Source organism: Streptopelia decaocto (assembly GCF_964273445.1).
Source record: "Streptopelia decaocto genome assembly, chromosome: 6".
Lineage (NCBI taxonomy): Eukaryota > Metazoa > Chordata > Aves > Columbiformes > Columbidae > Streptopelia > Streptopelia decaocto.
The window spans coordinates 49158248-49180840 of NC_138660.1; the positions used below are offsets into that span (position 1 = coordinate 49158248).

Below are 22593 nucleotides of genomic sequence, written 5' to 3' on the forward strand. Positions count from 1 at the left end.
GTGATCTGGCATCAGCTGGCTTTAACATTATCAACTCCATCATAGGATCAGGCATTATAGGTAAGTGCACTTTTCTTCACTGTCCTGTGTTCAGCCTTGTTTCGACATGTATGACTATCCATTTTGGAGAATAAGACTGTTGTCTTTCTGCTGCTGTTCCTGATGATTTGTCTCTATTTTTATTTGCTTACTATGCAAAAATGCAGAGGTGTCAGTTGAGATCATGTTTCACAGTGATAAATACCCCAGAGCCTCTTGGCCATAGCGATCAGAGAGAACTATCTGGGCAGGTGCTCACTGAACTTCATATCTGGGCAACACTTCGTCAAATAAAAATGGTCTTTCTGAGGTTGTTAGGCATGCTGGCCCAATTTGGGAGATTGATAGCATTTTTAAAAATCTGAATATTTCTTTGTTTTCATCATCACGAATAAGTATTTGGAAAGGTTCTTGTATAATCTCTTCTCCTCTTATTTACAGGATTGCCATATTCAATGAAGGAAGCCGGTTTTCCGCTAGGAGTACTGCTTTTATTTGTGGTTGCCTATATCACAGGTACTCTAAAAGCAGTTTCTATTGTAAAGTGAAAATTAGTCTTGCAAAGTTTAGCTAATCTTGAGCTAATGATATCTTAAACAAGTATATCTATGACAATAAAAATGACAAATGTTTTCCTTACCTCACTAATCCCTTGAGCAGATTAGTGGAAGTAGAGAATTATGCTGTACAACCTATAAACCTGCTTTTTGTGTGCATTTTATTTTCTTAAAGCCTAGTTTCCTAGACTAGGTCAAGGTGATGTTTGGAAGAATAGCTCTTATTTGTGCGTCATAATCACCTGTTTTATTCCACTGTTTCTACCCTAATTAAGAGACTGATCCTTGAGTGGGTTGTATAGCACTTTTAAAAAATATCCCACAGAATCAAAACCCTTGTTGTACTATGATTTTGAATATTATATTTAGTTGTCATTCATCAAAAAAAATAACAGATTTACTTTCAGAAAGGGAGAAGTTTTGAAATCACATGATAAATAAGCATAAATCCATTGGCATCAAGGGAGATTTTTTTGTAAAGACTGTGAATTGAAGTCTTAAAATGACAAACCAAGTCAACATGAATGGCATAAATTCTGTTGCCCATATGCTGTGCAGCAGTTGATGCTTTTCATTGCTTAAAATATCATAGAAGAGTCTTCATAAATGATCAAGGTTTGACTGGAGAGCAATATAACATAAGGAATATGTTTGTTATGAATGTAAAATTTTCTCTGTGGTTGATGGTATCATACATTAATGAAATCACATCATACACATAGCTCAGAAATTCCAGTTGCTTTTCAGTAAGAATCTGATTTGTCTTTTGCATTTCTAAGTATTTTGAAGACTTTATAGCCATAGGCCCAGAACCCATGAATTAAACTCAGAATTTTATTCTTTTAAAGCTGTAGCTCAATATATCTTGCACAATCAAATTCTAACTTTAGTTACAACTTTCTGACTTGTAGCACTTAAAGGTACAGGCTAAGTATGTAACATTACTGTATATTTTCCCTAGGTTTTACTGAATAATTGGCAAATAGCTGTTACTTAACAATTCTCACTGTATTTCATTTTGGAGGATGTTTTTGAATATTACTGTGTGTAGCCCTAGATTGACAGACAAATACAATTTTAGGTCATTTAATGATAACTCTTTTTGAAGTTTTGTGAATGATACTAAAGCATAGCTTGACATAACAGCAGTGTTTCAAACTGTTGTTCATGAAATCTTGGGGTTCAGTCTGGAATTAATTCTGCCTTGACATCTGTTTCAAGGCACATTGCTTCATGGTTTTCCATATAAATTACTTTACATGTATTTTGTTTTAAAAGTATCCAATAAAAATGTTTTTAATATTTTATCATAAACAATGAAGCAGACATAAAATCCTAACCAGGCTTTATCTTTTCACAATCTTGAATAAATAGCTGCATAAAGTGATTGAGAGTTCTAGCACCATGACACAGGCAGTCTTCACATTTTACTCCCTTTCAGGATATAATCAAATGCTCCATCCATTCTGGAGCCCTCTGCATTATTAATTTAATTTTTATTCCTCTGGTGCTTGTGACAGTTCTCATTCCCTTTGACCATGCTGGAAACCAGTGAAAATGAGTCTGTTTCTTCTGTCCGGAGTTGGGAAAGATGGAATGTACTCTGAATATGAGCCTATAACTCCTGGTGTTGGTGGACTGAGATAATTTTTGAGATTTCTCATCCCTGCTCTTCTCAGTGTCATTATTTTTCTTTTTACAGACTTTTTTTTTAAGGAGTGAATAAGATGATCAGTAACCAACCGCAAGTTGGTTCATACTGTATTTAACAGTAATTTTATATTTTAACAGATTATTCCATTATATTACTGATTAAAGGAGGAAACCTCTCCAGTACCAACACCTATCAAGAGTTGGTCAGAAAAACATATGGTCTTGTAGGTTATCTGATTCTTTCAACTCTTCAGTTTTTATATCCGTTTATTGGTAAGATCACATAAAATAAAAATGTTTAAGTATTATAAATAGCGAGCTTTTTCACATTACCTCATTCTTTCACTGATTAAATATTAAGAGCTCTGTAAGGAATACATTGTATAGGCCTCTTTCCTTTAAAAAAGAAAAAAATATTTGGTGTTTTCTGAAGAATAACTGGGGAAGAATTCAGTGAATTGGAGGACCAGAATAATAGAAATGAACTGAAATGTCATAGCAGAGAAAGAAATTAGCAATCGCACACTTAAGAATTAGTGACAATAGTAGCTATGAGAAATAGCGAAGAAGAGATTCTGTTCTAGAATGAGTAACAGAACACAGATTTGATGTTCCTGAAACAAAAGAAAAATATTACTTTTGTCATATTGAGTATATTGAATTATATGGTATATAATATTATTATAATATATATAATATTCTATATTATATTGGAGTATATTGAATTAATATTTTTCCAAAGAGGTAGTATTGCTGTCTTTGGAGAAGCCACTCATCAGATCTTGCCTGAATATTATTTGATGTCATTCCTCTTTAAAAGTATTAATTCAGCCTTGTGAACAATGAGGTGCTAAGAGACTGCGCAGTCAAGACCCCTTTGAAGAAGAACTAGTAAAAAAAACAAACAGGTATAATCTGAGCAAAAATTAGACCAGAAATTTAAAATAAATTCATAGCCTGAAATCAAATCTTAAATAAGCTTGATATGTTCACACATGGGGCTGCAAGAGGTTGTAACTTGAGATACTGAATCTGGACTCAGTGACCACAGAGTCCCAGACCAAAATTCCTAGTTTGGTAATTATCAGTCTGAATTTATTACAGGTAGCTGAGATTTTCAAGGAAGTCAAGTTACCGTTACTGCAGGCAACAATGATACATATGTTGACTTAAAAAAGAGTATAATTACTACTTCATAGAGCAAATGGAAAAGAATTTTAAAGATCTCCATCTTTGCCATGGAACTAGTTATACATATGTGCTTGAACTTGTTTCTATAAGTAGTGTTGATGACTTAAAATTTCACAACAGTGAATATTTATGCATTAGTTAAGGTCAATACCTATATGTGTGCTGTCTAAATGGTGAAGACCATGTCACAGAATCACAGAATGTTAGGGATTGGAAGGGACCTCGAAAGATCATCTAGCCCAATCCCCCTGTTGGAGCAGGAACACCCAGATGAGGAAGGCGTCCAGGCAGGTCTTGAATGCCTCAAGAGTACGAGACTCGACAACCTCCCTGGGCAGCCTGTTCCAGTGCTCTGTCACCCTCACTGAGAAGAAGTTTCTTCTCAAATTTAAGTGGAACCTTTTGTGTTCCAGTTTGTACCCATTACCCCTTGTCCTATCATTGGTTGTCAATGTGTATATAAATATAATTTGTGTGTATGTATACATGCATAGGTATACACATTTTAGTGTAGAATGAGATAAGAATGAAATATGAATGTTATGGCTGTAGTTCTTATTAATGAGAAGAAGGAATGGATGTCCATATCTGATGTCTTCATCTATTTTCTCCTCCTTTCTTCTAGATTAAAGATTTTGCTAATGTTTTACATGAACTAGGAAGTCCTGTGCAATTAATTGTGAGATGGATTATTAGACTAACACATGACATTTACTAAATAGAAAAAAGAATTTGAAAATAAACTTCCAAAGAACTGCTGTTAGAAACAATTTTTAAAAGCCTTTTTTCCTCTTCTGAATTAAGTTTAGATGGCAGAGCAGCACTACAGTCTTGCTTATCACACTGGATTCTTACTTAGGTTGTGCCTGTTTTAAATATATATATATAAAATAAAAGGGAGTGTTAAAGAATTTTTAAAAATTTTGTTTGAAACCTGAAACTTCGAAGTTGTTGGTGCTGGCCAGAATTCATATAAGAGGGATACTGGTCTATAATCCTGAAGTCTATGGAATATGTGTATTAAATGTTTATCAAATATTTCATCTTTGACTTGTACTAACAAAAAATATTATTTTCTTCAAGCTATGATCAGTTACAACATAATAACAGGAGATACTTTAACTAAAGTTTTTCAGAGAATTCCTGGAGGTAAGATGCATTTGAAAAATTCAGAACTGGGAAAATTTATTGGGTAGGAATATAGCATAAGTATTAAGGGATTAGCATCCTGTGTGTGAATCTGAAGTCCTATCTGTTAATTTGCTTCTAAATTAATCTTAAATATGGTTCCAGTTGAGAACTCGAAGTAAATTTATATGAATGTGGTTTTGGGATTTTTTTAAAATAAGGCTTTCTCAAATAAATACTATGAATCCTGGTCCTTGGTTATCATTGAACTCAGTGTCAGTGAAGAGACCACATGTTTCAGTGAAATACTAAGCAAATAGAATGAGTCTTCCACCGTGGTATATTTACAAGATCATAATATTTTGTCATCTTTTTTTAGATATTTCCTCTAATTATCATTTGAATACTGAAATGGCACTTTATCTAGTGAATAATTCTGGATAGCTCGCAAATATTGTAATCTAATGGATTTAATACTTAAGCATATCTGTAATAGTTGGTCATGAACTGCATACGTAACCTTCAGTTCTCTTAGATATTCACTGCAAAACCAGATGTGGCTTTTTGAGCTTTTTAGCTCATGCTCTTGTTACATTTCCTGTGTTGTTAAGTTTTCACAGCAGAATCAGTGGAGCAATTTATGTGCATGTTTGCCATCTACTTTATCGCGAGGCCAGCTAAGTTAAAACATTCTTCACTGGCAAAGTAAACTAAAAAGAATGTGTCTGCAGTGAAGTGGAAATCAGTATTTGTATGAACTGTTTGATTTCCACAGGAGGACTATAATTTTTGGTAGGTGAAGCCTGCAAGGTGTGGATGCAGTTTTAACTGTCACACTGTTGCTCTGTGAATACCTGATCAGGTTGATAGTGACAGTAAATACCTAATGATTTATATACAATATGACTTCTGTAATAGGAGGAGACCCCAACATGGCACATATTTTTCAAGTGGCTGGTAGAATGCCTGCCTGGAAAGAGGTGGGAAAGCATTATAATCTCCCAAAGAATAGAGGGAACTGAACAGACACTTTCCATGTCAATTGCCCCTTTCCAGCCATAATCATACAGCAAGCTTTCTTTCAAGCCCATGATTTGTGGTAGTCTGACTTGAAACTGAGATATGTTTTATTGTAAGTTGTCATTGGCTTGGAAAAAACACGAGTTGTACAAATAAATCCCTCTGATTGCAGGGAATATTATAACATTATTGTTGCCTTCACACGGTAATCTGTGTTTTGCAAGTGGAAGCCAGCAGACAGCAAGAAAAAAGGTGCTCAAAAGAAACCTCAACATTAATTTATTTTGGGATCGTTCTTTAAGAATTTGCTTATCGTCAACAGCACAGTAATTGATGCCAACACACAGTGTCAAAAATCCTGAAGAGTAAATAGCAGAAAGAAGTAGTAAAATGTTTTACTTGCCAGCATCAAACCTGGCATGATGAATTCAATTCATACTGATCTATTTGTAGAAATGCCAGACTTCCAAAGTTTCCTATAATTCTTGTGATTGTGTACATGCTATGTATGGCTTTCTTGAAGTTAGTTAAGGCCTAGTGTTTATTTCAGTGTTACTTAGCTTGAATAAAGCAGATAAAAGCCTGCTCAGTGTCAGAGTCTGTTACGCCTCGCCTTTCAAAAGTTAATAATCTGTTCCTCGTGTTAGTTTCCTGGAGAAATAAATTATTTCTTTTTTTATTTAGTTGAACCAGATAACGTGCTTACTGATCGTCACTTCATAATTCTTCTTACCACCATCGTCTTTACCTTGCCTCTATCTTTATATCGCGACATAGCAAAACTGGGAAAGGTAAATCACAATAGCAGTTGAGTTTTAGCCTATTTTCTGTATGCCACTAGAAAATAAGTGCGAGTCATAACTTCATGTATTTGAACTAAATTACATCTGGCTAGAGCATGTTAAATAGTTTAGAAGTTCAGACTGTCTTCTGTCCCAAGAAATATCAGAAAGGTTGGAATACTTTAAGCAAAACTTTGGTCTCAATATGAATTGCTGGAATTTTTCCATCTACTGCCGGTAGAACTCAAACATTGTAAAGCACTGGGTGATACAGGCCTGATCTTGAAATGCTGAGCTCTGTTGATTAGAAATTTGTGAATGGGAATATCAGGGACAACCTTTCAGCAGCTTACTGACTGAATTTGTGTTTTTACCTTTACAGGTATCTCTTATTTCTCTGATTTTAACCATTGTCATACTGATTATTGTGATGGTGAGAACAGTAACACTGAGTCCACAAGTGTGAGTATTCTTACGCTTGCCACAAAGTGAATTTTTTATCATGGGGAATTTGCTATTTCACTGTTACTTGTATCTGCACAGTTTTGGAACATGGCTGTTTTTGGAGAGATAAATAATTGAAAAAACAAATCTGTATTAACAGTAATACAAACTGAACAGCTAAAACCTACTTTATCCTTTTATTTTTCTTCTTCTTTTGTACATAAGCAGATGTAGAAGAAGCCTCAAAAAACCTACCAATGAATTGAAAATTGCAGGTATATGGCTACTACCAAGTGGCTTCTGAATGGGCATGTGAGGTTGTCTGTCATTTGAGGCATCTTTAATTCTGTCTAGTATCATCAGAAGGCCTGTATTTACAATCTTGAAATAGATAGTATCTTAGGAGTATTTCTTTTTCTGTTAATATATATTTCATAATAAAATTCGTGTTCAAAATCATGAAAACAGAGAACACAATAGTAAAAACTTTATTCTTTATTTATTATTCTTTATTTATTAAAACTTTATTTGAGAAAACAATATAAGTATGCAGAACTGTTTTCCAGTGCTCCTACTCTGAAAGTAATATTTAACATTGGACATTGGAGTGTTCTAGACAGTTAAGTACACACAAGCATTTGTTGGGCAATATTTTTATAACTATATTGCAAGAAAGTTTTACGAATCTATGCTATTTTCTCTATGACCTAGAAAGTCTGCCTTTATCTTTTAAATGTGAAGATAAATTAATAAAGATGACAACCTCTGCTTCTGAATGTGCTTTTTTATTTATTGCAATAGTTTTATATAGTATTTCTGCTGTTTCTGTAAGTAGTGGATTCTTCCACCGTGATTGTTCCAGCAGTGTTACGCATAATCCTTTGTTTGTCTTACTGCTGTGATATATGGGTTAATTGCAGAGCATTCATGCTTAATGCTAGGAAGATGACTAGAATAGCAATTTCCGAAGTTGTACAAAGTGATATTGTCTGTCATCCATAAAATGAGGCACTTGAGACAGCATGGGACTTCCCCTTCACCATCTTTCTGAGGCAGAATGTTTTACATATTGTGTGTTAAAAGGGTATTTGAGAGGGTAATCTCAAAATCTCCTGTTAAAAAAGGAAGAAGCTATGTATTGTGTAGTATGGTAACAGCTGTGATGTATTGAAAATTATGGAATCCATGGGGTTTTCTTCTTAGAATAAGTAAAGTTGGAGTTTGAGTGATTCTTGAAGTTTTACTTTTTAATTCTTTAGAGACTTCCATTTTTGCCTTCATACTTCTTGTTTTCAAAAATGCATCTAGCAAGTTGATAAACTGCTAATTTTTTTTTTGCCTCACAAACATCCTGTCAAAGTCTGTTTTTACTATTTGTATTTTACAGTTAGACATATGCCTTAATTATTAAAACTTTCTGCTAGTATTTCATTAATGGTATAATGATATGCCATGTCTTTTTTTTTCAATGAGAATCAAGAACACTAATATACTTTAGTGTGGGTCCCATCATAGTATTATAATAAGTGAAGCAAGTAAATATGTCATTTACTGTGAATCCTTATTACGGTACAGTACAGAAGTTGGAGATTTCAAAGACATTTTTTAAAAATAATGATTATTAAATGCAGTCCTCAGATCCATCGTATAGGAAAAGAATTTGTACAATCCTAGATAAAGGCTTGATGGGGCCAAGACAGAATATTTAATCCCTACCATTGTTACATGGCAGAACTGATGGTGTGCCTGTCGTTGATGACAGGTGGTTACGTAGTTTGTTCTTGGCGATGCCATGATTTCCCATTCCAGTTCTCAACTAGCCTTTTCTTATGACTTCTTCCTAAATGTCTATCACATGTCTCTTTTACTGCATTTCATGTTGGTTGCTTCTTGGCCTGACCACAGCAGATATGGACAGCAAATTGTTCATTCTTTTTCAAATGCTTAAAAAACACTTGTAAAGAGCTGTAACTTGTCGTCCTTTGGTGATCCTTTCTATAGACTAGGCAAAGACAGTTCCTTTAGTGTTCCTCTTCTGATTTCCTGTGCTACCATCATTCTCAATGGCTGCCTTAAGCTCTCTGCAAATTGAAGCAAGATCATGGTGCCCCACCTGCCAGTGGCATTCCCACTGAGGAGCAGAGGAGAATGATTGAAGTACCTTACATGCCAAGTACCTTGAGGACCCTTTCAACTGTATATTTTGGGGATTGCCGTGCTCCTGTTTATGTAACCTAGTTTGATGTTTGCGTTTTTGGAAAACAGCATGACATTGTGGAAATGTCTTGGGTTTGCAGTCTAATAGAAGCATCAAGCCCTTCTCTACAGAGCAGTGAGCTGGCAATTTTTCCTTTCTTTTACTCTGTTCTCATGAAGTTTGGGGTGGTTTTTTTGCTTGTTTCCTCCTTGCTCTGTTCTCATGAAGGCTTTTTTTCCCCCTGCGTAACTGCAGAATTTGTCACTACGGAATTTAATACTGCTTTCTCAGATGATATTTCTTTTTTTTCGCCCTGTTCTCTAGCATGCTTGTGATAACTGCACATTTCATGCTTTCTGTTCAGGATGCTTCTTACTTTTTGTTCCATCATTCAGGTTACTGCTGCATGCATTAAAAAGTGCTTGGCTCAGGTCAGGTTCCACTGGAATCATGTTCAGATATCTTCCTGCTTTGATAATTACTCTCTGAGTAGTAATCAGTTTTCACTTACCTTTAGATTTTTCAAAGAGAAGATTGCTTCCCTTTGAGAAGTACAACAAGATTATCTGGGGATGATAAAACTGCCTTTTTGCTTAAATGCAATTTATGTTGGTAGTTGAAAATTATATCTATTATTTGGACAACAGAGAATGTTATCTTTCCTAGAACCCCTCTGCAATGTGTTAGACCATCAGTGAAACCACATTATTGCTGTTTTTAATGCTGTGACGTACTTGAAACTGTAGGCTGAAAAATGGCAATTATAAGTCTTTGGAATGTTGCACTTTTTGGTGTTGTTGTTTGTTTTTTGTTTGTTTTTTGTTTTGTTTTTTAATCTTCTTTGGGAGTGGAATGGATTGTCCAGGGATATTATAGGAATGTTATTTTATTGTTAGTTTTCAGGAAAAAAAGAAAAGAATGCTGAGAGATTACTTGATTTATGTTATTTCCTCTTATGACAAATATGAAATTGAGGTACCTTATTTTTTTCCCCAGTTTTGCTTTTGATCAATATTGTCCCTATGATTATTGTTGCCTGAAGGACATAATGAACATTCTGGACCCAAAGTTTATTCTCAACAGTTCAAGATGTTGGATAAAAATACATGTTGATGATCCATTCTTTATTTTATTTCCACCTACTTACAGCTGGGTGTTTTGCTACTGTGATCAAAAACAATGGGTTAGAATGATCTCAAACTGTAAATGTACAGTATGGTAAAACTGCATAAAATAACTTCATGCTTCAAAGCTGAAACTAACATTCATTGCTGTAAAAAGCCATATTTTATGTAGCTTGTAAAGATGTATAATTTTAATTTGGTGTTCTTTTGGAAAAAATGTCATGATGTCAGTGTCTGCACAATACATAAAGCTCTAGGAAAAACTTCAAGAGCATCTGCTACACATAAATAGGACGTGAGAATTACTCAACTGGCAGCTGGTCACAGGGATGAAACACCAAGTGTTCAGGAAAAACAACTTCAAAGTAGAAAGTTGATTCTTTCCTTCATATAAATAATCCAATAGTAAGAAAAGATAAACTTTAATGTGTGATGAAATTAAAAAATAAAACCTAAGCTACCATATATTTTCAGAACTGCTAAGTATTCCATTAAAGAAGAAAGAGGAGTTCAAGCAGCTGTAACTAAGTGGGGATGACATATAGCTTTGTCTCATCTGTGTTCTTTAACAACCAAGATGACTTTGGTTAATATAAAATTCAAGGCTGATGTAACATTACTCATTTTCTTTCCATTATATTGATTGAAGTTATATTCAGCATCTATTAACTTTTTTCAGTATTTTAAAATGCTTAAAGTTTAAACAAAACCTAGAAAGCTATTTTAACTTAAAACAAGTAGGTTTCTAAGTGTCTGAATCATTTAATTAAACCTGAATTAATTTTCCATGTGTTTTTGGATTATTTTAACTGCTGATTTGCACCTAAACTTGGTGTTTTGTCACTGATCTTCAATCCAAAACAATGGAAGTCTTTTGTCATTCCAACATTCCAAGCTCCCCTGTCAAACATATGACTTTGCTTCCTCTCTAGAAGTTAACTCTTTTTTTTTTTTTTTTTTCAATCAGTGTTTCCTACGTGCAAGCTGGGTTGAGATCAGGGACGTATGTTTCTATTCTCCTCCTTAAAGATATTTTGCTTCTGATGCACTCTGCTGTTGTGTTATATTTGTCAGCATTTCTTCATAAATTACAGAAAATATTTTTGCATAGTGTGGATCTTAAGATGGGGAATACTATACTGTAAACATATTACAAGAAGTAGAAGATACGCGATCTTAGACTGCCAAATAAATTTATTCGACTCTTACTCAGGATCTGGGTGCAAAATGCCTTTTACCCCGTTAGGATATCTTAAGTTTTGCCTGGTCCATTTCTTCTTTTCATTTTCCCCTGTTCTTATGTAGATAAACATGAATACTTTCAAAACGGTTTTTGAACTCACTAGTGTGTTTATTATGCTATACTTTCCCTTAAATATACTTAAGACTGGGTAGGGTCTTATTTTCTTAACCTCTAGGCTTTCTTTGTCACTGGCCTTCACTACCTTCCTATGGACAGTTCTCATTGTCAATCTATCTTGCTATTGTCTTACTTTCAGCTGAGACTTTTTACTGTCTGGGATGTCACCTGGAATGTCATTTTGTTTGAGCTTTTATTATTTTTATTCCAAGAATCACCATTTATTACCTTTCAGCTTTTACTTTGTGTTACAACTTCTAATATGATAATACAGCTTTCTACAAATGCATTTAGTATCACAAATTTATTTATTCTGTTAACTTTCATTTTGTTCCATCTAACTACTTCTCCAACATGAAAAAATCTTTGTGTTCATGCAGGCAGAGCCTGTGTTTTTATACACTGAGTGGGGAGCAGCAAGCTAGCTGTTTTTGGCATTCATTCTTATCTGCCAGCTACTGCTGTTCTTGTATGAGCAGTAGTTAAAATTATCCCTTAACAATTCCTAACAAGAATGTAGGTCAGACTGGTCAGAAGAAAGGTCCTTCTCAAAAAAAAAAAAACCTCACAAACCACAACTCTTATCTTGAACCGTAGCAGCAGGATATGGAAAAGCAAAACAGGTATCATGTTACCTGGTGTTCTTGTGATAGACTTTTTCAGCCAACGTATGCATCTGGCTACACAGAGGCACGCGTTCATGTGAATGTATGCATGTTTACCTTGACACTTGATATTTCCATTAGGTGCCCTTTGTCTTGTCAGTCATTTATTAAGTTATATTCACTGTATGTTATTCACATAAGTAACTTATTCACCTAAGTTGTTATTCACTGTATGGCTCTTCCATAATGACTGGCAACTGTTTCCTGACACAATTTTATCCTTCCTAGTCTGAAGTCTCATTTTATGTAGACACTTTTGTGTCACCTGTGCACTTTTCCAGGAGCTTTGCCTAAGTCTGTATGTCTTACAAATGGGACTTGGGGATGATTTGTTGTTGGTATGTTCAGAATTCTAGAGTTGTTGATTCAGTTCTAAATGCTCAGAAATGAAATTTCTTACGGCGTTGCTTTCACTTCCTATTTTACATATCACATCTGTGTGAGAGCCATCTATTCTGAAGGTACAAAAATGTTTTTCAAAATACATGCAGCAGTATATGACTTACTGTAAGAAGCAGTCATATGCTGTTGTGTATGTCGTATGTACCAATGTGCATTGTATGCCGTTGCAGTCTGCTGCAAATGTTCAAATTGTGGATTTGAAATTCCTCCTGCCTTCTGCAACTAGAAGGAATTTAGATGGAAGGAATTTATTTTCTTAAGCTGCTAAATAAGCAGGATTTTATTCTTTTGGATTTTTTCCCCCCAAATAGTACTCCAATCCGATTTGTTATTGATCCATAAAGCAAAGCTATATTTTGGTATGTTGCTTGTGCATAAGCAAACACTGTGCAGGGGGAAAACTATCTCCTGTGATATTTTCTTTTAGTTGATTATTTGGCCACTTTATTAAAAAAGTTTCAACTGAAATTAAGGTGCTTTCTACATTCCATTTTTGAAATCCCTGTTTATAGGAGCTTATAATATAGCTATACTATTGTGCAGGATGTACCATTTTCACATAAATGTTTCAGACAAAAAGCATTCTTTATATCTGTGCATTTAAAAATATTTTGGTTTATAGGGTATTGGATAATCTAAATGTTAATTATTAATAGAAAAGGGGGTATGGAGGCTTTCACAAATTCTGTTGCCAAAGAATAGTATAAAACAAATTTTCATTCTGTGTATTTGATATCAAAGCTGACCTCTAGTGGTTACAGAATGGAAGAGTTGCAATGTTAGCTTTCCATATTCTATTTTTATTTTGGAATATTTAATTTTTTTTTTCTTAAGACTAGAAGCAGTATGTTACAGTAGTCAAGACAATATACTGCATCTGAGGACAAAGAACTGAACTTCATTTTGATGCTCGGGTTCTGGTCACTTCAAAGCAAAGCTTAGCAACCACAGCTTAAGAACTGAAAAGGTGCTTTAAGTCTGAACTGAATGTGCATTAGATACTATAAATCTTTTTTTTTAATATAGAAAAGGAAGGATTGACTATTTGAGCTGTCAAGCAACGGTAAGATAGGAATTTTGAAAGGGGAAACAACAACATATTTTTGGTCTTTTTTTCCTTTCTAGTGAGTGGGGGTGTAATTTAAACCTTTGAAAGCAATGAAATGTAGCATAGCATCGACTACTATGGCTGTCAAAACCAGCTAGTTATCAGCAGACAGAGGCAGAGACAAAGCTGCCATTGTTACCTTCACAGAACTGGCACGAGTGTTGTACTGCTTTCTCGGGCAGTAGGAAAATAGCAGCTGAGCTCTCAGGTGGCAGCAGCTTTCCCTGTAAATAAAAACAGAGCGAAGTTAGCAGCAGATGACTTCTTAAGAGCAAGTTCTCTGTACTGTTGCTTTTTCTATGCATATAATGTTCAACTGGCTTGTGAATGTCACTTGTTATTTCTGAAAAAGAATGTTTCATGCCCTTCCCTTTTCCTTCATTTTAATTCTTTATTCAGAGAGGAAGTTCATACATCAAATGGATTTTAGCAAAGATTGCTGATGGTTTTCTGTGGTCTTCTTCTAAGACTTAAAATAACCACAGGTCCAAAACTGTGAGCATATCTTAGAGGGACAGATGTGGGGGATATTACATTCTTGACTGATTGTAAAAGTCTCCATATACTTTCTTATACTTTATTGCTCCTTTGGGAACTATCAGAATCCCTTTATTATGAGGAACAGTTGGAACAGGTTTAAAGAAAGGTGAAGTGTCTTACTTGATTTGTAGCCTAGGAAAATGTATCTCTAGACTGCATGGATTAGATGTGCAAATTCAAAGGAAGAAATTGCCTTTAAATAGAGATTTTGGGTTGAGATAACCTTACTCAGAGTCAGTAACAGTTTTACCTTCACTGTTGCTGCTACTTGGTATATGATGATTTGAATAGTTCATTTACAAAACTGGTCACTGAAACAGGCTGACACTTTTGGCTGTAAAAACTGGTTACAGAAATATTTTAATCAAAACAACAGAGGTGAGAAGCGTATGTCCCTAGTTTCAACTTTATGTTGATCAACACTGTGGCCTACTTCAGAGAGTTCTGGAGACCTGACTAGCAGTTCTGCATTACAGCATAGTATTTTAAATTATTTTTAATAACTGATAGTTGAAAAGAGAATAATCTATTAAAACAAATGTCTGTTTTAGACCTAAATCAGAAAATGCGTGGGCATTTGCAAAACCAAATGCAGTACAAGCCATTGGGGTGATGTCATTTGGTAAGTAATTTTTTTTTCTATTTTCAATATTCAGATCAACTGTTAGGAAATTATTTAGTATTTTGGACTTAGAAACTGAATTTTTTAATTGTAATTTTTTTAATGCATGTTAAGATGGTTTAGGAAAAAAATGAAGTTGACTTTGAGTCATCCATAGGTGAATTTAGTTGTTATCATTTAAGACATTATCCCCATCCATTGCCCATCTGGCCGTACAGGCTGTTGCTGCTGTAGCAGGAACAGTGCTGTGGTGTGTGAATCCAGCTCAACTGCCTGGGTCGTCTTAAAACATCTGCACCAACACGGTTAGTCTGATTGATAAACTGAGGAGGCTGCGATCATTCTGCATTCTGTCAGATAACCTCTAACAGGAAAAAACTTAGACTGCAATGCGAACATTCACTAGAGAGTGCCTGTGGCTGCCCATTTCTCACAATGAACCACTCACGTGCATCTCAACTTGCCTCCATTATCCTCATCCTAAAATCTGTTCCTGCCTGGAGGAGCTGGTACGTTACTTCTTGTTAATACTGTGATAATCTAAGGTCTCCCAATGCTTGCTGCTGCCTACAATGGATGTCAGAAGAAGTCTGAAAGTAGCAAATGACTCTGTGGACTTAAAAAAAAAAAATTTCAAAGCTGCTGTGGGGTTCTTAAGCAAAAGAAGAGCAGGAAGAGAAAAGTGAGGTGGGGAGAGTGGGAAATGGCATGTCATTTTAGGGTAAAGTAATCAGAATCCTCTCAGAATTAAGAAAAACCTTCACCAAAATCAAGTAAGTAAAAGTTCAAGCCATTTATCTTTGCCACTAATTTAAAGATTAAGTTTATATTTAATAATGATTGTGCTGTGTCTCTCCTACTTTTGAATATATACTTCATAAATGTATTTTATATGCATGAGTTCCTACATTTACATTAACTATCGTGTGTGTTTCAGCATTCATCTGCAACCATAACAGCTTTTTAATATATGGGTCTCTGCAAGAACCCACATTAAAGAACTGGTCTCGAGTCACACATGTGTCTGTCTCACTCGCTGTTGTTATCAGTGTCATGTTTGCTGCGTGTGGATATATGACTTTCACAGGATACACAGAAGGTAAACTACTCAATCCCTGAATTTTGGAGCTTGCCGTAATCCTTACATTTCTACCTTTCTGTCTGACTTTAGCTGTTAATATCTTAGCGACTATAAAAATGCCAAATCATACTATGTTTGGACAGAAGTAGTTAGGACATTCCTTGTAGTTACCCAACAAGCAAAACGGGATGGCAATAGGTGCCACATTCTGAAGTGTAAGCCTCACTGGTGAAAGTCTCCATTGAATGCTTCCGTAATCATAATACCTCTGAGGAGTAAATATCTGTAATTTAGCCACATGATGCAGAAGCAGAGAGCAGTAAGAACAAAAATGACCTTGATTTTTCTACAGGGTGGCTGGAATATATGTATTTCTGTACATTGTCCTGTATCTTTTCCTGGCTTTGCTAATACAACATCCTAGCTCTGACTTAGAGATAGTGCCTGTATTTACAACAGTTGTTCTACTGTAACTAATCCTAACGTCACCTCTATGTGTGTATTAATATAAATATATGTATAAATATATATAATCAATGTAACATCGTACTATTGAACATCATTTTGTTGAAGTGGAAAAGGTGCTTTCAGAACAACAGGGAATACATTTGTTCACTACATTAGCTTCTTCAGGAAGAATATATATTTCATAAGGAAACAGATTTTCTGTTATTTAATAGTGCTGTTCCAAATTGTAGGAGGCTTCCAAGCTTTTCCCTTTCCTGATGAGCACCAGCATGTACTTGAGAACAGAGGAATTGTACCATGTCCTTTTTTCCTGCCTCCAGTGCTGTTTATGCAGAATAACTTACTGTCCTAGATGCAACTGTAGCTCAATTAAGTGCAGACAGGCTGAGATATTTCAGGTATAGAAAGCTTTGACTGCAGCTATTCCTCAGCATATGACTGTACTGTAAGCAGGTTCCGTCTTACCTTCTGTCTCCCTTCTCAAAATCTTCTGGCTGTTTTCTCTGAAGTACATATTTTTGTTTCTTCAGTATCCTTGTGATCATAAAAGTTGTAAATCATAAGACAGCAATCGACTATAAAAGACCTGATAAATCATCTCATCACTATCTTGCAATGTCTCTTGTGGCTCCGAGATCATTATTCTAGATTCTTTGTGGTAAACACTAAGCGAGATGATGATGATTTGAATTCCAGAGCAATGCTTTTGTTCTTAGATGTAAGATTTGCTAGATAATAATCCATACATTTATAATGGGTTTTTTGCCAGCTATAATTAGATACCATCAGGTAATGGAGGGTAATGCAGTTCTCCAGAGGTATCTCCTTAGTCTTGTTGTAATTGTAATTGTAATTGTAATTGTAATTGTAATTGTAATTGTAATTGTAATTGTAATTGTAAAAGTAATTGTTGTCGTTCTAGGAATTGCATTTTTCAAGGAAACCTTTCTTTTATATATACAAGCTTTCTTTCTGAATTGGTCACATATTTATTTAAACAAACACCAGCATGTCATACAAAATCTGTGTTAAGGGGAAGATAACAGATGACAAACTCTAATGTGTATGTGTTAAAATCTTTTTGAAATAAAAACATGGCTACTAGTAGGATAAGGTGAAAGTTCCCCTGGATGTAATTTGTGTTGGTAACTACAGTGTATTGATATGTGTCAGGAGAAGGGATCAGAAAGTCTCAGTTAGTACAGTAACTCCAGTAACTTATGCTTCAATTTGCAAATAGGCAAATGACATGAAGTTCAAACTAACTGCTGTTTTGCTGTGCCTCAGGAGATATATTTGAAAACTACTGTAGAGGTGACAACCTTGCTACATTTGGAAGGTTTTGTTATGGAGTTACTGTAATTCTGACCTTCCCCCTTGAATGTTTTGTGACGAGAGAGGTAAGAATTTATTGCATTCTCCGTTTTAGAAATATTAATAATATTCTCCCATTAGTAATACATGTTGTAGCTGAAGTCAATGATTGATCTGTAAGAAATATCAGCATGTCCTGTCCTGCTGCATGCAATTAATATGAGGTCCTAGTTGTACAGTTTAGATTCTGGCAATATAATGTTGTATTACATTTATTATAATATTATCCAATATTATATTAATAATTAATAATATCAGGACTACTTAAAAATTCAAGTTTGGCATAAAAGCCACTGTTTTTATTATGTTGAGAACAGCCACAAATAGCGTATTTATCGTGCTTACTGGTGTTGCTTTGTGAAACTATCTCCATCTAGGAAAGCCATCTGTTCCATAAATAATTGTAAGTAGTTTTAATTCTGTAGTGGGAAACTGAGAAGAAAGGGAGTATACTCTAAATCCTGCAGGTATAATTCAGTCTTGCAAGTGTTTTGCAATTCTGGTAATGCTCATTGTGAGTTATTTTTGGAAGTGGATGAAAATGTTTTCTTGAAGCGAGATCGGTAATGTTCAGTCAGTGTGTTCTCGCCTATTCCTTTAGTTTACTAAAGTTAGAAGATTTGGGAAAACCTGTTTATTAACATAAAGAGCAAAATCAAGATTTAAAATTGTGGTTCTGTTTCAGGTGGTTGCCAATGTGTTTTTTCATGGGAACCTCTCAACAGTTTTCCATATTGTTGTGACAGTGGTTATCATTGCTGTGGCGACGGGTGTATCACTCGTGTATGATTGCCTTGGAATAGTTTTAGAGCTGAATGTAAGTGAACCTGTATACTCTTCTATTAAATAAGTCACTATTTTATAAAACAGAACTCTGAAAAATTCACAGCTCTACTGCAAATCTTATGTAATTCAACACAGTAGTCAGTGGAAATGTTAGTAGAAAAAAAAGAATTGTTCACTGCTTCAAAATCAAATAGTTAAAGGAGAAAGCAAGTTCAGGAAGTTCATGTAGTTGGGGAGAGCTTTTAGAACTGTTCTGGAGATACAGCAAGTGGTGATGACTTACCCGATGTATTTAATCTGCTGTGGATATCACTAAAATATTCATACTAACTGTACTGCAGGACTGAATCTAGCATTTGCTTCTCTAATCCCTACTTCTGATGAAGTTGGCAAGTACCTAAAGACTGGGGCAGATCCTAAGGCCTGCCTTGTGCCAAATGGGCAAAAAAACAAAGTGGGAGAGGCAGGGGAAAAAAAAAAAAAAAAAAAAAAGAAAAAACCCCAACAACCTAGTAGTAGTGAGACCACAGAGATAGTAACTGGAATTTTCCCTGGTTTGGGCTTAAAAAGGAGCAAAACTGAGAAAACTCATAACCTGAGTGTATGATTTTTAGAAGGAAACTGCTTTGTTTACCAGTAAACATTCCCATGTCTGGTATCACCTCGTAGCAGAGATGGAGCTTACCAGGCACATGCACAAGACGCTTATTGACTTGAACCAGTTTTCATACAATTAAGTAACCTGATTGGCTGGCACTGCCATGTAGTCTGCTGGAGTCTGAGACTACTAGTTAGCAAAGCAGACTTAACAGAGGAAATCAGTCTGTTTTGGCACAGAATGTACATTTAATTAAAGCAAATGTTAAAAAGAAGTCCAGTCTACATTATGATAAATGTTTTTTTGTCTTAACAGTTTGCCTTCTGTGCAGGTCAGCTATTTTTAATAAATAAAGCAGATGTGGAAATATCATACTCTGGGATACAGAAGTTAGAAAGTGCAGAAAACTTTTTAAGGGGAGCCTTTGCTTCTCTATAGAAATACTTTAGAACTGCCTCCACACATCCCTGTCCATGCACTCATTGATAATTTCAAGCTATATATCGCACGCTTGCCTAAAACTGATGGAACAAACTTGTATGTACATTATGATATGATACACTGTTCTGCTCTACAGTACAGTTTGTCTGCTAACTGAGCAGTAATGAGTGATTTCGTAGCAGTGATTTAGCAGGTCACGCTTACAGTAATATTGTAGAACAAGTCTGACTATTCAGATAAGCTATCCAATTACCCTCTATTTAAAATAGTTACCTGTATGGTTTCTTCTCAGTTGAACCTTTCCAAATTATAACCAGCTCAAAATAAACAATATTCCTACTAGTTTGATTAGGATGCATGTTTCCATTAAAATTTCTTATTCATGGCATCTGTTTGTAGTTTCTTTTCCATCTTTTTTCCATCTGTTTTTACATTAAAGGTGCAGAAAATTCACCTGTCCGTGTATGTACACACCAATAAAAATATTTAAATGTGTGCATACATACACACATGCCTATTCCAGCCAAATATCTGAATACTGGTATAATGAACCTAATAACTATGTGTGCCCATATATGTCTATATATGTGTATGTTTTACATTTATTATATGGTATAATATGTTAAGAATAAATGTACACCAGAGAAATGCCAGTGAGTCTTTCTAGCAGGAATAAAAATGTGTGATTCCCATTTGGAATTAAATTGTTTTAAAATAATCACTCAAAAGCAAACGTTTCATCAGTGCAATATCTTTACCCAGGGAGGTCTAAGCAATTATTCACTAGTCAAGCTGATAGCTTAATTCAGTTACAAGTAGAAGTTGATAGCCAGGGATTTGAGTGGGTAGCTTATATCTTGTGGGTATGTTTTGTTTTCCTTTTTCAGAGAGAATCTGACAGTACAGCTGTACATGTTTGTTGGATGTTAGAAAGGTTGCTCAGTCTTGATATCCACCAGTAGAGAAAAATTAGTCTTTACATATGAAAGAAAGGTGATCTGTCTTCTCAGCAGGCTTTCTGTCCGGGAGAAGAGCTGTCTTTTGGTTTTCCATCACAGATGGCATTTCCTGCTGTTTCTCTGACTATGCTTACTTTTTTCCCTGCTTTCTGGTTTTAAAATGAAACACAAGCCGTTGTGTTAGCCCTGTGGTAGCCATGGAAGCCATTTGGTCATATGGGAGCCAAGGGTCCATGGATTTTCCTGTGCTATTCTTTTACTGGGATCCTGGTTTATGTTGGTTCACATACTGGAGTATCTCAGTTTTTATGAAGATACTTTGTGTTTGTCCCTATTTTTGATGTCTGTACTGATCACTGTTAACAGGTTCTACCATAAAAAGATACAAAAGTTTGTACAAATAATGGTGTGAAGATACTCGGTAGGTTGGATTACTACCTCACCATAATTACATTGAAACATAGTGTTTAAGTATGTGACAAAGTAAGTGTTCAAAATTTCTGCATAGATATGCTCTCTTTTGGCATGTAACTCATGTTAATATGCAGTGGCTGTACTATAAAAGCATTTAAGCAGGTGCTTTTTATCTGTCTAAGAGAGCATCTAAAGAGAAGCTGGATTTTTAATAAGAGCTGTTCTACTGTCTCAGAAGGAGCTTTGATTTCATAGGGAAGTCAAATCAGATCATAAATGTAGAAACTGATCAGAATTCTTTGAACTGCTACATGATGTTTCCCCGCCCCCCCCCCCCCCCCCTTTTTTTTTAAGGCAGTGTTATATCTAGACTCCTACGAGGAATGGTCTTAAATATTTTAAGTCAGTTACAGTATTACAGAACTATTATGCTATTACGTTTGAACTGAAGCCAAGAAATGTCTGGTAATCAGATATGATAGTACTTGAAACATAAAATATTATTCTGTATCAGCAAAGCAAAAGCGTTTAAGTCTGAATTATTTCAAATAGTTTTACAGATATTTTTGCAAGTTATTTGTGATTTTGAAAAGAAAATTTTTCATGGAGCAAGACTGGAAAAGGGCTCTATTCTCTGGCTTTACTATTGTATCAATCTAACCACAACCATTTTAAAATGTAGGTTTTTGTTCTTCACATCTAAATATTCTTATGCAGGTTTTTTTCTATTGTTGTTTCCCACACACAGGGAGTTCTGAGTGCTACCCCACTTGTTTTTATCATCCCAACAGCGTGTTATCTAAGGCTGTCCAAAGAGCGATGGAACCATTCAGACAGCCTGATATCCTGCCTGATTCTTGTTGTCGGTGTGCTAGTGATGACAGTTGGGTTTGTTTTGACTGTCTTGCATCCCCAGGAATGTAGCCATGGAAAAGAAATGTTCTACTGCTTCCCTAGCAATGATTCTTTTCCCAACAGTACATTTCCACCATAGGTAGCATGCCAGTCTCCAGACTGCATCAGGTGCATCTCGCAGCAAGCCATACGCGCCAGTTTGAAGGAGTGGAACAAAGACCTTTTATGTTTTGATATGCACCAAAATTTTTAAACTGTGTAACTGTATTTACATACTTGATTTTATACTGCAATCCTTTTCCATATAAGACTTAATTTTTAGCTGTTGAAAAAAAAATTCTTAGAGGTGCCTTTCAGTAGGCGTTACTTGAATAGCTTGCAAACCTATCAAAAAAAGCTGCTTCTTTTTTTTTTTTTTTTTAAACACAGTCTGAAATGCTGTTTAATAGCTATGAATGAAATGCTTAGGGATGTAAACATCTCCCATGTTTCATTGCTGTCATTTAATTTTTATTAATTTTATAATCTTATAATGTACATTTATTAGCACACTATAGTATGAGGGCTTTTTTGAAGTCCTGGAAAAAAGTATGTCTAGGTCTATGTGTATTAAACTTCTGCTGTTAAATTGAAAGACCCCTATTAATTGTCTCTTTGATTTCACAGTAACTTTCCTTTAGAGCTGAAAGCATCCCTGGTACTGGCTCTTGAGTCAAGGGCAATTTGGTATTCTGTCTGAACTGTAACTGATACAATTCAACTGTAACTGTTACAATTTGTGGTCT

General features: G+C 35.1%; 1 protein-coding gene across 1 annotated transcript; it reads left to right on the plus strand.

Annotated features, from left to right (window-relative positions):
• Window positions 1-480: 480 nt before the first annotated feature.
• On the plus strand, window positions 481-21947 carry SLC38A11 (solute carrier family 38 member 11; the record flags this gene model as incomplete). Its single annotated transcript, XM_082055674.1, has 10 exons — window positions 481-555; window positions 2388-2522; window positions 4524-4589; window positions 6273-6379; window positions 6753-6832; window positions 14762-14832; window positions 15770-15931; window positions 17669-17781; window positions 18441-18572; window positions 21702-21947. Exons 1-10 carry the CDS (start codon window positions 495-497, stop codon window positions 21945-21947), a joined length of 1173 nt encoding a protein of 390 aa, XP_081911800.1. The 5' UTR covers window positions 481-494.
• Between the last annotated feature and the right edge of the window lie 646 nt (window positions 21948-22593).